Source organism: Polistes dominula, unplaced genomic scaffold (assembly GCF_049000335.1).
Source record: "Polistes dominula isolate Pdom_NZ unplaced genomic scaffold, Pdom_raw_medaka contig_82, whole genome shotgun sequence".
Taxonomy (NCBI): Eukaryota; Metazoa; Arthropoda; class Insecta; order Hymenoptera; family Vespidae; genus Polistes; species Polistes dominula.
In genome coordinates, this window is record NW_028301046.1 from 5,597,547 (window position 1) to 5,613,271 (window position 15,725).

At 33.1% G+C, this 15,725-nt stretch overlaps 1 protein-coding gene across 1 annotated transcript; it reads left to right on the forward strand.

Annotated features, from left to right (window-relative positions):
- Nucleotides 1–638: 638 nt before the first annotated feature.
- Nucleotides 639–14,589, forward strand: LOC107074633 (uncharacterized). Its single transcript, XM_015336248.2, has 3 exons — nt 639–1,761; nt 7,052–7,148; nt 11,673–14,589. Exons 1-3 carry the CDS (start codon nt 1,720–1,722, stop codon nt 12,494–12,496), a joined length of 963 nt encoding a protein of 320 aa, XP_015191734.1. The 5' UTR covers nt 639–1,719; the 3' UTR covers nt 12,497–14,589.
- The last annotated feature ends 1,136 nt before the right edge of the window (nt 14,590–15,725 follow it).

Below are 15,725 nucleotides of genomic sequence, written 5' to 3' on the forward strand. Positions count from 1 at the left end.
TACGAATAATTAGCCAGCAGTATTCTTGCTAACGATTGGTACAATTTGAAAAATCCCGCGAATACGGTATTACACTCGATTGGCGAATTATTATGGAGGGGAGAACGATGCGCGAAAAGTTTTCGAGAAATTCCGCGAGGAGTCGTTGATCGAAGAAGGATCGAAGTTTCAAACGAAGAGAAAAAGGGCAGGTGCTAACATTACTGATGATGTTTCAAAAAGTAGTAGTAGGAATATTTGAAGGGACGTTACGTACGTAAAAAGGAAAAAAAAAGAAAAATAAGATTTGAAAGATGGGTTCGTTTATTCTGCCTTTCGGCTGGTCGACCGTCCTGTTTTATCCTATGTACGTATAGCGATAGTGGCGACAGAGAATACGTAGTGGGAAGAGGAGAAGTAACTTTCGTTAGGGTTTTGAAAGACGCGCGTTTCGATAGATCGAGTTGGGACTGTTATTTTAACGAATAAGCAAGCAAGAGCGAATCTCGTCGAGTAGTTTGAGAGTTCTGGATTGCGACGTTTTACATGGTTTAACCTGTAAGTGGGGGGAGGACGAGAGAGAGAAAGAGAGAGACAGAGAGACAAACAGACAGATAGGGGTGGAGCGGTGATGGTGGGGGTTGATGATAGTAGTGGTGGGGAGTACGCGTTTGTAGCTTTCGACGTTCCTGCCACGCCAGCGAGACGTAACTCGCAGAGAGACGACGTTCTCCTGGAGAGCGCGTCGGAGGAGCTCTCGTATTGGTTAGATTAGAATTTCTCGTAATCGTGTTCGTATAATTCGCGAAGCTGGCCCCTCGCGTGTGTGATATGCATACTTACGTACAATATAAATAAATATACATACAAATATATAACTTAACGCGTACCACACACACAGATATATAATTATATGCATATTTTATTAAAAAAAAAAAAAAACGAGAAAGATAAACTTGTAGTGTGTAAGTCTATACGTGTGTCGAGAAAGAGAGAGAAAGAGAAACAGAGAGAGAGAGAGAGAGAAAGAGTAAGAGAAAGAGAGAAGTTAACACGTTGCGATACGAATCGATCCGAACGTTGAGTTACCGGAGAAAGAGGGAGAGAGAAAGAGTGAAAGAGAGTGAGAGATAGAGAAAGAGAGAGAGAGAGAGAGAAAGAGGGAAAAGAACGTATGTGTTTGTGAAGAGAAAAAGAAAGACGCGATGTGTCTTCGTTTGTGACGCTGACGAAGAAGAAGAAATTTTGTCAGTTATATTCGTTCTTTTCCTTCTATTCCGTTCTCCACTTTCGTCATCGTTCTCATCGTTCTCGTCGTTATCGTCGTAGTCGTAGTCGTCATCGTCTTAAACTCTCTTTCGAGTTTTGTCGTGTTATTTTATTCCCCTGTTCCGTTTCCTTTTGATTTATTACTACCATTGAAGTTATTTTCTTTCCTAAGTTTCGACTTATACGATTCTAGGAGAAATAGAATTGAAACAAGTCTCTCGAATTAAAAGGCACAGGTAGATCGGTAATAAAAGGGGAACAAAAAAAAATCAAAAGAAAGTTTGACGATAGAGATAGAAAGAGGAAGAAAGAGAGAGAGAGAAAAGGGAAGAAGAAAAAGAGTGAAAGAGAGAAAAATAAGAGGAGAAAAAACATAGAGAAAGAAAAGAAAAAGAATAAGAATAAATCTACATACGTTCGTGGGCGGTGAGTGATTGTGTGATCGTCGTTGGCCAGTTTCCATTGGAAGTCATGCGAGATACCAGCGATATGACGGAGGACGCCCTGTCAGAGGTATGCAATAATAAAAATTTATATTTTATCTAGAAATTTTTCATTTTATTTGCTATTACTCTACCATCCTCAATTTTATAAGTCGAAAATCATAATTTAAAAGAAAAAAGTATACTACTTCCGTTTCAATGTGGTCTATATATTTTAATCATTTTCTTTTTTTTTTTCTTTTTTTTTTTAAGGAGTAGTTACTAAGATCAATTTGGAAATAACGACAATTCGATAATTTGAAAGTCTTTTGAATAATAATATTTAATTCAATGTCCTTTTACGTAAACTCAGATCAATTATATTCCTTCGACGATCGATTATTAGAATCGGTTAACACGGAAACATCAATGCTCGCAAAGGAAATATCAAAATTATTCTTCATGAGTTTTTTCTGTTCGTTTGATTTATTTCTTGGGTTTTCTTTTTGTTTCTTTTTCTTCTGTTTCCTTTTAAATATAATCGTGGAAATTGAAATGAAAATTTAATGTCAATTATTTATGCAACAGGAGTAGTGGGTTTATGTTTTTCTCATGATAAGCGGAGCGAAAAGAGATTGAATCGTTAAATCTCGTGCGGTTTTATTTTGTTCTTTCTTTTTTTTTCTCTTAAGAAAATCAAATTCTTCTTTATTTTTCCATCCAATCATTTTCTATCCTCTTTTTCCTTTTGTACCCTTTATTTTTCTTCCATTAATTCGAACGGTTTCACGTCTAATCGAAGTTCAATCCAATTGATGAACTTTGATTGAAAATTGGTCGAGAAAAAAAATATTAATTGTCTAACACGAGAAGTACAAATGTTCGTTTTTCTTAATCGATTATAAATTGAGATGAAGTTGAGTCTAATTATTTTGCAATTAATCATTCGTCCCGTTGCTCGTAACATTGCCATGCTCGATTACATTTTTTCCAGTTTTCCTTCTTTTACTCGAAAAAAAAAAAAAAAAATAAAAAAAATAATAAAAAGCAATTTTTAGAACAAAATTCATCGAGAGAGTAAAAAATTCTTTTGAAATTTTTCTAACAAAAGTATCATAAAAACAAACGTACAAAAACAATAATACCCTTTAACTTGTTCGAAAGTTTATTCTATTTTTTTTTTTTTTTTGTAATTTGAAAACTCGAAAGAGCAGGTTTAAAAACGAGTTCGATATTTTTATCGAGAGATTGGATAAAGAAGAAAAAAAAGAGTTAATTTTAAGAATATCTCGTTAACAAATTTGTACGCTTCGTCGAGCAAACTGATTTTCTTCTCGTAGTTTAAAAATTACTCGTGTTTTAAAATACAGACTTTATTTTTTTTAATCGAGTCACGCGATAAATCGATTATCTTCAAGACTATATATTGTATAGACGATAATTAAATAAATCGATTGAGAGATCGCGTTAGCGTTTATTCGATATGCATGAAACTAAATATATATAATGAAACTTTTACTTAAATTGTAACACAAAAAGAGAAGGAAAGAAATAAAGAGAATGAGAAAGAATTTTATGATAATGAGATTTATATGAAAATATTACGAGAACGTTAAATTAACGATCGAAGGAAACGATAAACTCTCGCGAATTGCGTTCGATACAATTTGAGAATTTTCTGGCGCGAAACGTTTTTTAAGACCGGACGTACTTACGACGCTTAAAAAAGAAGGACGGTGAAACTTCATTGCCCTTTCATTTCGGTTTTTTTTTTAATGTATGCAATTTTACTTCACGAAATCTTATTAAATAAACGTGTTTAAAGGCCTATACCAACTTGTCATTACGTTATCGGCTTGCTTCCCCCCTCCTTCTGCCCCCCAAAAGTTGTTAATGTTTTTCGTTAAATGTTCAACGAATGGTTCTTAACGAGATTTTGCATTTTTGTAAGGTTCGAATGTAACAAGTACGTTTAAGAAAATGTTGGAATTTAATTAAAAGATTTTATTCAGCGAATATTCAACGGTAGATATGTGGAAAGTGTCTTTTCCGTCTCTCTATTTTTCCTGTATTTTCATTTAAAAAATCGTTACGTTAGTTTTCGGTGCAATCCAATAAATTGTCGTCACAGTCATAGATATTACCATAAAAAGAGAGAGAAAGAGAGAGAGAGAGATAGCAAGAACTTGGCTCGAGTGCATCGATTTATTTTGGAATAAATACAAAGATTATTTTAACGCATTCTGGTATTTCGAATATTACAAAAATGTGAGAAAGAGATAGAGAGAGAAAAAACAATAAATGACAAAAATTGTACACTTTTACTGATCAGTTTATTCGAACAATTATTGAAAAACCGCATTAGACTTGATAATATGCATTTATAAATATACACATTATATACTCATATATACATTTGTAAATGGATGTAAAAGTATTGTTAAAAAAAAAAATCACTTTCATCTTGCGCTCAGTGCAAATAATATTGACTTACGAGGACTCCTCGTAGCCAAGACTATCGTCGTGTTTTCTCGAAGAGCCATATTCGTTTTCTTCTTTCGAACATGCAGTGCACCTGCTTGTAATCGATTTTAGTAAGCAGAATCGTATTTCTTCTTAGCGTCGTTTTCGATCGTTGAACAAAAGAAGAAAAAGAAAATAAAAAGAAGATGAATAAGAAAAGATAGATAGATAGATAAATAGATAGATAGATAGATAGATAGATAGATAGATAGATAGATAGATAGATAGATAGAAAGAAAGAAAGAATGAAAAAAGGAGGAAAAAAAGAAAACGAATTTTAAATAATAATAATTTGAAAATTATTTACCCATTTTCTTGTTTGTATTCATTAACAATTTAATTTTCTATTTTCTTCTTTTTACATTTTCTTCATATTCCTTTATCCTTCTTTTAATCTCGTTTGTTCCCGAAAGGAATAGTAGAGTTAATCTCGTTAGAAAGATACAAGAACGTTGCATATTCACCGTTTCTTTTATGGTCCTTTTCGAATGAGCGTATAGTCCCGCTCGTTTCGATGATTTAAATCTCCATTAAAGGGGGATGATGTTACTTTGTCGACAGTGGGAATAATTACATTAACGGGTGTCTCTTTCTCGTTCATGGTACGCGTGCCTAACTCTCTCCGTTATAGGAGGAAATAGCAAGCCTTTTAACCCCTTTCCTCCTCGTATTAACTCGAGTAATTGAATGTAATTTCGCGATCGTTATTACCGTCGTCGTCGTCATCGACGGCGGGTGGGCTATCCAACCCATATACACTTCTTTATGCAAACAACTATTATTCGATAGCTCGTATTATTAAGCTGGCTTATGTTACGAATCGAATATACAAATCCTATAATTGATTCTCGCCACATACCCGTTTCTAGATTTTATTTCTCTTTCCTATCGTTATAATATATTCATTCAATTCAAATTTATTAGCAACATTCGTAAATCACGAAAATTGACAAATCTTATTCGTAGATCTAACAAATCCCATTCGAGCTCGTCGATCGCAATGATCGCAATGATTGTTAAGGAAAATTTTCCGATTCTTGTAGAACAGGTTTCTTCGTTTGGGCGTCATGGCTCGTCTGACCTTGAGAAAATCTCGCGTTCTAGCGACGTTGTTGTTCAATGTATCGCTACATCGAACTGCATTTCTACGTTCGACCGTGGTTTAACCTCGTAGTCGCTAAACTTTTTTTCTTTTTACAATTATAGAATTCGTACGAATTTTTTGATGGTAAAAATTTGATTGAATAGAAATTCGTTCTTCCTTCTCTTTTCGTTGCTTTTTTTTTGTTTTTCTTTTTTGTTTATTCCGTGCAAATCGAACTTGATAAAAGCAAAAGAAATACAAAATATCGTTGTTCTGCACTTTACAAGACATCCGCTTGGCAACGGGTTAGCGAGATATCGACTTGATCTCTTGAGATGACTGCTCCGAAGTGGTCAAACGTGTCCCTTTTGCTACGTACACACAGTACTCTACTACTATAATCGCGTATACTTCGAAACATTCTCCGATCGTTGTCCTATTTATAGTCCTTGTATCTTTTACCAATGGGCTTCAATAAATAAATAACATTAGATACACTCTTAATCGATCTATAAGCGTACATAGAAAAAAAAACAAAAAAGAATCCCTTATACTAATTACTTCTATTTCTATTTCTATTTCTATTTCTATTTCTAATAAACGTTACAATTTTATTTCCTAGCATTAAATTTTAACGAATGGGAAACTATCGATTATTAAATTCATTAGCATATATTTTCTTTTTTTTTCTTTATGTATACATACGCATATATACGTTGCAAAAAAAAAAAGAGAAAATAATGAGTATTACGTAGCGATAATCCGTACATACGAGATATTGTATGAAATAGATTTATATATGTAAACGTATGTAAAAAGTATGTACCAACTTATATAGTTAGATGTGCTTTTCTTTGACACGAATATTAACTTCAACTTTAATAAAGCTCGTTCGGTAAAATTGATGTTTCAAACAGGTTGAGTAAAAATTTCCGTTCGAAGTTAACGATTTTGTATCAGTGTAAAAAATATAAAAACAAGAAACGAAAGATGATTCATCGATTGTTGATATTATTGTAGGAAGAAAATTAAAAAGAAAAAAAATTAGTTTATGACTGAAATATGTGTATAAAAAAAAAGATAAGACTTTGCAACATGTGGAAAGTATCCTTTATGAGAAACCAAAGAGAAAGTTTTGAAAAGTGTTAGAGGAAAACTTTAACAACAAGATGTCATAAAATTTATAGTTTTTTTTATCTTTTTCTTCTATACACAGAAGCTCAATGAAAACCAACGTAGAGTTTGCCGTACAATAATTTAAACGCCCTTTTATCTTTCTGTCTTTATTATGGTAGCACGTCTCTTTGGTTTCCATGTTTATCGTCATCCCGTGAGAGTAGGTCACTGTGTGTAGAACTTTTGAATCAAAGTTTGTTCGTGAAAGACCCACCACCAAGTTTTATCCATTGTCTTGAGGATAAATTTTCGAAATTTACGAAGGACACAATAGCCGAAGCTCGTCCATTACCGTCAACGTTTGGGGAAGTTAGTGTGAAAGAAAATCGGTTAAGGAAAAAGTATTACCGTTCAAGGTTCTTTTCTTTTTTATCTCTTTTTTTTCATCTTCTTTTTTCTTTTTCATCATTTCTTTTACTTTTTCATTTTTAAAGGTTTTTTTTTAGGAAGTTCAAAAATTTTCACGAGTACTTTGTCATATAAAAATTTGTATAATTTCGATATTTAATAAATTTTTGAATATACTTAAAAGAAAAATTTTCATTTTATTAAGGATTCTACTGTTTTATGGTCTTTCGTTCTTTTCTCTCTTTTCCAGGACACTATGATGGATTGCGGAGGGGATGGCGGCGGAGCTCTCGAAGATTTTGTTGAATTGGCAACCAACATTGCTGATTCCTCGCGAACCATACGAGGTAATAACAAAAAATACAAAATTTTCATTCCTATATTTTTTTGTTCATTCACCAAGATTATCGAATAATTAACGAGATTTTTTTCTAACGAGTTTATTATCTCGTACCAAGTGAGATGTGTTATCTCGATCTTATGTAAAAGAAAATGTTTGTAATTTATTTTGCGTTTCAACTTTGTCGCATATCCGATCAGTATTCACAACCAGTCGACTTATTTGCAAGCTAAATTATTGCCTTGTTTTTTTCTTTTTTTATACTTTTTCCTTCACTATTTATAGATCTAAGTTTATACATTTAGTTAACCAGTTGACTCATTTTTAACGTTCACGTTGCAATCGCGTAAACCTTTTAATTAATTTTTAATAAGGTTTAAAGAGTGTGTTATTTCTTTTTTATTTTAATTTTTTGCAGAAATTAATTATCCTTGACTTTTTTTTTGTCGTTATAAAGAAATAGACGTGAACGCGGAATTCGTCGCAAAAAAAGAAAAGAAAAATACATCGGGCTACTTGGAAGAGTAGTTTTTGTCTGTCTCGCAAATTAAATTGAAAGTCACAGTTTAAAATAATAACATAAATCAATTTTTAACTTAATTCACTTTTATAATTACCGGAACTTAAGTCTAATTTATATGTATGTAAACAATTTTATTTAAAAAAAAAAAAATAAGGGTTAGTTTTTTTTTTACCAAGTTTCAATACTTTTCAACCCAAGCCTAGAATTAAAATATATTTTTCTTTTAACGTGACGAAAGATTGAAAAGAAATGTGACGAGAAAACGTAACATTAACGAGTCCATTGAAATCGAACAGGAGCAATCGAGATGATCGCGAATTTTTTTTTTTCCTTCGAGCTATATACTTCATCTGGCTTTATCACAGTTATTCGTTTCGATCGTTCGCTTATTAGAGATCGATCAGTTTTCATTGGGCGACCCAGTTTGTGTACGCTTTGTCCGAGCAACCCGAATTTTACTCTTGTCTGTAATCATCACGTAATTGCACTCTTTTCTTTTCTTTTTATTTTTTTCTTTCTCTGTCCTTTCGAGCCAGCCTCATTTTTTCCTTTCTACTTACATATAATCGTCCGATATGCGATACACGATACGATAAATTTTGATCACGCAATTGCGATTGAACGGCGCCGACAATTTGTTACGTCAATTTTTGTGGACCATTCCTCAAACAATATTATTTCCCCCTATTAACTCCAAAACTGTTTATTAAAATAAGAAAAACTTTCATATCTGTCCGATGGAATAATTTTGTCCGATCCAATTTTTCTTTAATTCCTGTAATTCATCGTTGTTACACTTACGAGTTCCAATTTAAGTGATAAAAATAAAAAGAAATATTTTTACGAATAATTGATTCACATGAAACAAAATGATACTTTTTCTCTCACAAATATTCTATTACATTTTGTAGCTCATTGTTCAATGTTTACAAACCTATTATTGTCGATGTTTGTCATGTCAGAGAGAAAAGTAAAGATATTTGATGTTACAACCTAAACGAAACTACCTGATGCTTCTATAAATAATAAAAGAGAAATCTTGAGAAATGATTTTTCAAGGTTATTTCGATAATGGTTTTAAGGGTAAAGGTCATTTGATTTTTCCCCCTTTCATTGTAGTAGACAAAATTTATAAGGATTTTCTTTTTTTCTCCTTTTCTCTTCTTTCTTTCCTTTCTTTACTTTTTCTCCCTTTTCTTTTTTCAATTTTACCTTTTATCCTTTTATTTGTTATTCTTGTATACACCTATATATAGATACACACACAAATACACTTACGACTATACACTTTCATAGAGATCGCACGACACGATTGAATAAATTACAACTTTACGACAAGTATAGTAACACTGTTTTATGATCAAATGCAACGTAGCCTGGAACGCCTCAAGGATAGATAAAATGAGAAAGACCGAGATTACATTAATTTAAACCGCTTGCGATCCAATTACGAACCAACCGACAAGCAACTCAATAAAATCTCTTTTGACTTTATGAGTTTCTATGCATGCTAGACGATGATTAGACTCTTGTAAGATTCGTTTTAAGACAACAACAACAACTAGTAAGTTTTTCTTTTAACATTAATCATAAAATAGGGTTGGTTAGTCCGTGTATTTACGTAACGAGGAAAATGATAGAAATGAACGACGACAAGTTAGAAACTAAAGGAGAATTTTCGTTCAAATAAGCCGACCTCTTTTTGAAATATTAACTTTGTATGCTAATGGCCGATCCAAAGTTATCGTTGAGGCCAATACTGAAGGTGCTTTTACTCATGTCCCCCTTCTTTCTCCACACCCCCTCTCTCTTTTTCTTACTGTTGCTTTATACGGTAGCCAGGAAACAGCTTTGATAGTTGTTGTTGTTGGTATTGCATCGAATAAACTTATTTATGTATTTCGCGAAATACGAATCTCGCAACATTTCTTTTCAAATTTCTTACTCTCGTCAGAATCTTCTTTGGTTGTGGTTGGTTCATGCGTTCGTTCATTCGTTTGTTCATCCTCGACATCGAATAAACTAACTTTCAAAACGATTTCTTATTTATTATTCATGTACCGTTCCATTATTCATTCAGAAAAATCGAATTCCGCGTTCGTTCAATACATCCTTACTCGTGATTTGCAATTTTCGAATGATTCTTATATTGATCTTGATCGAGTATGCGATTCAATCTTGATTTAATATCATTTTTATCACTTTATCTCTTCTTTTTTATTTTTATTTCTCGTATTATTGCAAAAAATAAAAAATAAAAACTTAAAAATTTGATCGAATGGAAAGAAACAAAATTAAAGCCAATAAAAAAAGGAAAAAAAATGAAATCATATTTTTTCTTTTTTCTTTCTTCCCTTTTTAAATGTAATTTACTCAACTTAAAACGGAATCCAGTCTCTTCGTTTCTTTGCGAATGGTATAAAAGATTGGAGAGACATTTAAATCTCGATATCCCTGTGGGAACGTCCGGCAGGACGAGTCGAATTGGCGTCTTTTGAACGTTTCATTCATTGAGGGGGTAAAAAAAAAAAAGAAAGAAAGAAAGATAGAAAGAGTGGTAGGAGGGTGGTGGTAGGGGGTTTAGAGAAAAAAACAATGAACTCGTTTCTGGCTGGTCCAGACAATCCTTATAATAAAAAAAAAGAAAGAGGGACGAAAAAGAATTAAGAGAAAGAGAGATGGAAACGGATTTGATGATCGTAACGAACCACCACCCAAAGAGGAAAAACAAAATTATTCAAATTTGATCCAACGAGAAACCCCCCTCCTTCTTCAAAAGAAAAAAAAAGAAGAAATAAAGTATAAATAAAAAAGAGCTACCAATATAAAATGAATAATTATTTGGTTTATTTGATAAAAAATTCTTTGTGTTCTATTTGTCGTTTAAAAAAATTCTCGTAATTTTATCCCCTTTTTTCTCCCTCTTTTTTTTTTTTTTAAGTAGTTCAGCTCGATACGACCAGTAAGTTTCTTTTTAAAAAAGATCACCGCGCGAGAGTTACTCGTTCCCATGTTCTTTGAAAGGAAAATAGTAGACGACGACTTCGTTAGGTTCGTCTTGTGTCTGAGAGGAGTCAGGTCCAAATAACTCGATCGACTTCCACCCCCCATGGACGATGATCAAGGTCCCCCTTTTCTGTTCCCAGGAACGGGCTCAATCCCCGAACTTTAACCCTCGTTTGTCGACCCTTTACACTCTCACGATGGTGTGCGAACAAAGTACCTCGTGTACGTACACGAATTTTATTCGTGTGATAGTGAGAGTGAGAAAGAGAGAGAGAAAGAGAGAAAGAATAAGAGAATAAGAAAGAAAGAGTGAGAGAGGGGGGAGGGAGACTCGTGCGAAATCCGATGGATTTCTTAGGACGAGAACGGCGGGGTGGATCGCGACAGGTAGTTCCCATGGAACGTTTGTGGAGCAGAATTCCCACAGGATCTTGAAACCGGGTCTTCTAGTCCTAAATTTCGTCATTATTCTTTCATAACGATTTCCCTTTGATTCTTCGATCTTCTTAATCTAAATATTAGGTTTAACCAATAATTCGATTCTTTTTTTTTTGGTTAATTTTTTTAAAATAAATTTTAATATTTATTTTATACGTCTGTTATTATTCGAAATAATTTTTTTCATTTTTTATAACATTAATATTCAAGCAATTGAAGAAAGAAAAATGACAATGGATTTAATATATTAGGATGAACCAAAGGAGCTTTTTTAATTAATATTTTCAAAGTAAATTTTACAAAAGCAATTCATTATGCAGTTTATAGCACGATTTATAACACAATAAAGACGCCGAATTATTCATTGCTAAACCTGAATAGATAATTCAACGAGAGATAATTAAATCAATTGACGTTATAAAATAATTATTGTATTGGATCATTAAGAATGTAACATTAAGTATCAATTCGTAATCGAATATTTAATACTTAATGGCCTAATGATATATCGTTTTTATGAATAAATTTAATGAATTATCATTTCTTTTTTTTCTGATAACGTAGATGCTGCCGAGAGATTACTGACGTTATTGGGTGTAGACGACGAAAACGAAGATCTTTTATCCTCATCTGAAGACGAGGGTGTCGAAGTAGACGTTGAAGATGAAGAGGACGACGATCGGCCAGAAAATACGAGGTTACTTCATCAATTGGCAGCCTCGTTGGCACAAGAATTGAAATATTCACAACAGAAACACGATCCAGGTCCTACAAGGATATTAACTCAAGGACGAGGAGTACCATTCGACGATAGGGATCAAACGATGGAAATAGTGCAAGATACTAGTTACCTTGGACCAAATCGTTTTCGAAATCAGATTGATTTAAAAACGCTAGACAGTCAATTTAATGGTGATCCTTTTAATAATGCTCAGGAACAATTCGTTCCTACTAGAAGATACTCATTGGGTTATTCTTTTCAAGGCCATTCGAATGAGCTCAATGTATTTGAATCTAAAGAAAGTTTGAAAAGATCTAATCGTCATCATTATCGTCATCACCATCATCATCATCATCACCATCATCATCGTCGATCGAAAATTAACGAAGATGAAGAAGAAGAAGATGAAGAAGAAGATGATGATGATGATGATGATGATGATGATGAGGAAGAAGAAGAAGAAAAGAAGAAGAAAGAGAGATCGATGATACTTCATCGAGATTACGTTCCTGAATCATGGGGTTCCGGATGGGATGCCTGTGCCACGGAAGCTCTGAGATATCTCGTGGAAGACGAAGGACTACCGGCTCATCACCCAACCGTCCTGGCGATGAAAAATCATCTAGAGATTCAGAGAGGACGGGTATTCGCGCAGTACACAGCATAAACGAGTTTAACGAGTTGCAAAGGAATCGTCATCCCGATTCACATTTACCGTGAAGCAGTTATATTGTGATAATCGTGCGCGAATCCGTGATCGATGATACCGACGATAAGAAGGTTTTATTTATTTTTTTTTGACTTCTTCTTAATGACGACATCACGTCCTATCTATCGTCTTTGCTGCATTTTGTATCGTGTATGCAATGCAATGCAATGCAGTTTTCATCGTCAACTCAAAATGGAATACGCTTATAAATCGGCCCTGTCGGATGAATGGATCAACGCGCGGACAGGAGCTGCTAAATACGCTTTTGATAAAACGAAGGTTAGAAGATGAGTTGTTTTTTTTTGTAAATCCTTTGGCGTATTTTAATTATTAAGAGAATATCATTTGTTTGTTGTTTCTTCTTCGAATAATTGGATGTGACGCTAAAGTTATGTATGGATTAGGGATCCTATAGGAGGGATGCGCCATGTACATTGCTGGGAGACCGGAACTCGATTTTGCACGCGAATGATTCAAACATTGAAATAATTATGAAATAATGAATTGCATCAAATACAGAAAAAAATGAACTATATTTAATGATAATTAAAAATTTATATTAAAATAGAATAGGTTACACGAAAAAATTATTATAAATTCAATCGGTCCCCCAAAATTTTCAGCCAATGGCACATGAGCTGAATATGAATGGCGCATCCCTCCTACAGGATCCCTAGTATGGATTTGTTTTATCTACCCTGTCTCTCTCTTTTATTCTATTTTTTTTTTATCTTGGTTCCTTTCTTTTATGTATTACTTTTTGATTGTTCCTTTTTTTCTTTTTCTTAATAAGTATCATAATTGGTTAATAATACTTTAAACTAGCGAACAGACAATCAATTATGGGTTGAATTATTTACAACAAATATATGATTTTTCATCGATGATTGTATATTATATTCGTTATTCTCATTACCGTTTCATATTTGAATGAGTTAATTATTGGTTTAACTTTCTAACGAACGTCAATACGAATGTCAATATAATCGATCGAAGAGTTTGGAGATTCTATAAGTGACAAAGTTAGAATGCTGATATTAGATGAGAGACATGAGTTTAACTCATCGGAAAGTTTGATGAGGAAACTTTCGTATTCGGTAAACTAAGCAAATCAAAGAAGTGACATTAGTCGTGGCGAATCGTAGATAAACGTCTGATAGATTGGAATTAATTAAACATAGAACAAATTATTAGGATTACCTATAGTCAAGTGAAAACTTCTATACAACACACGAATATTACACATAAACAATACATAAACACACACAAACATAAACATACCTATACACGTACACCTATAAACCGATACTAGAGATTAGATTAATTAAATCGTCTAATGAAAAAGAACGATGAACGTTAATATCAATATCGTATAATTAGATTCATTCATTTTCGTTCGAATAATTATATTTCTTATTTTATTCATTAATTTATTCGCGATCGATGAGCTCGAGAAAAAATAAAAATATATAGTTTTGTTATTGTAGAATATATTACGTATACGTATCGATTGAAATGATGTTATCATCGATTAACGTATACGTAATCGTATGAGTTTTATTTGTGTAACGACGAACGGGATATCATAGATAGTATGTAAATTATTTCTATTAATAATCAATCGATAAATTATTAATTAGAAACAATAATATACAAGACGATCATCGTTCCTCGTATACGATGAATCAAATTCATTATAGAAAACAAAATGGATCGATTTGGTGAGATGAAATCAATGAAAAGAATTTGCAGATATCATCGCGAATGATTTAGGATCGACGCTACTTCAAGCCTTTCGATCGTTTATCATTCGCTCTGGGGAAAAAAAAGAAAAAATTCAAATTCTTTTTCTACCTACGATCAATCACGTAAATTACGAGAAAAAAGCCTATGAAAGTTTTTACGAGATGGATCATAGTGATGATCGTAACATAGGCATATCTGTACATATGTATGATATATCGTTTTAACTTATACACGACTATTGTTACTTTTACAATAAATCATTGTAGATAACATTGACCACTAAAAATAAACGAGAGCTAAGTTAATTCATCTATTCGTTCATTTATTTCCTTTCGAGGCGGATTTTGGTATGGTCTTCGTGGGTTGCATCTCATTCCCCCATTCGATCGTAGTATAACAAAATAATAATAAAATTTAAATTAATAATTTAAGAAAAAATAAATCATACAACATTTCTTCGTAGATAGATAAAGTTTAAATCGTAGTTATAGCAACCCTATTAGATTTTAATGAAATATCAAACATTGGAATATCTAATCGTAAGTGCATCGTCAAATCAAAGAACAAAATTACTTCTATATGTATGTTCTTATAATTTTTCCTAAGTAAAAAGAAAGAAAATAATTAAAAGAAAAGTTGTACGATAAAATAGCTAATGAATTGTGACACAACTAACCCAAAATTAAGTTTATTGGATAAACCTTCGAACAGTGTTCTGTCCAGGGTTACGTCAAAGTTATCCAAGCTTCACAAGATTAATGGTCCACCTTGTGATTTCTTTTTCTATCGTTTAGAAGGTAATCGAAATAACAAATAAAATATACGAATTAACAATCCAAAAGGATCTTTCCAGATAATCGAAATATATTTCCAAGGATTTCAAGGTGGATCGATATGATGGTTGTAAATAGTCATAGAAGAGAACAAGAAAAATGAGAAGAAGAAAGAGGATAAGGATAAGGATAAGGATAAGGATGAGGGGGAGGTGAAGAGTGAGGAAAGTGGTTTCGGTTGAATCGGGCACGCGATCAATTTGAAAAGGATCCCCCTTAGCAACCTCTATCAGCGAGAACGCCTGGAGGGCCTGCCTGCCCCTCTACGCCAATAGGGCATCTGGTGTTGTTGGCTCGTAGCAGCACATGCCATGCATCTGCTCCATCAAGGTACTTTTGTTGTCTTCAACGTTCGTACGGCGAAAATAAGCCGTAGGCAACGTGGCCACCGTTACCAAGTGAAACCTATGAGGAGGATGTTCTGCTAAATCCCCTAGCATCCCAAACCTCCCTTCCTCCTATCCCCTAAAAAGATACTTCGTTTAAAAACCTTTCTTGATCTTCTTTGATCATCCCCCTCTCCCTTGTCTCTTTCCTCGAACGTTTTTATACCAACTTTTCGTAAATTTTGAAAAAAAGGGGAACAAAAAAATGAATTTTGTACCAAA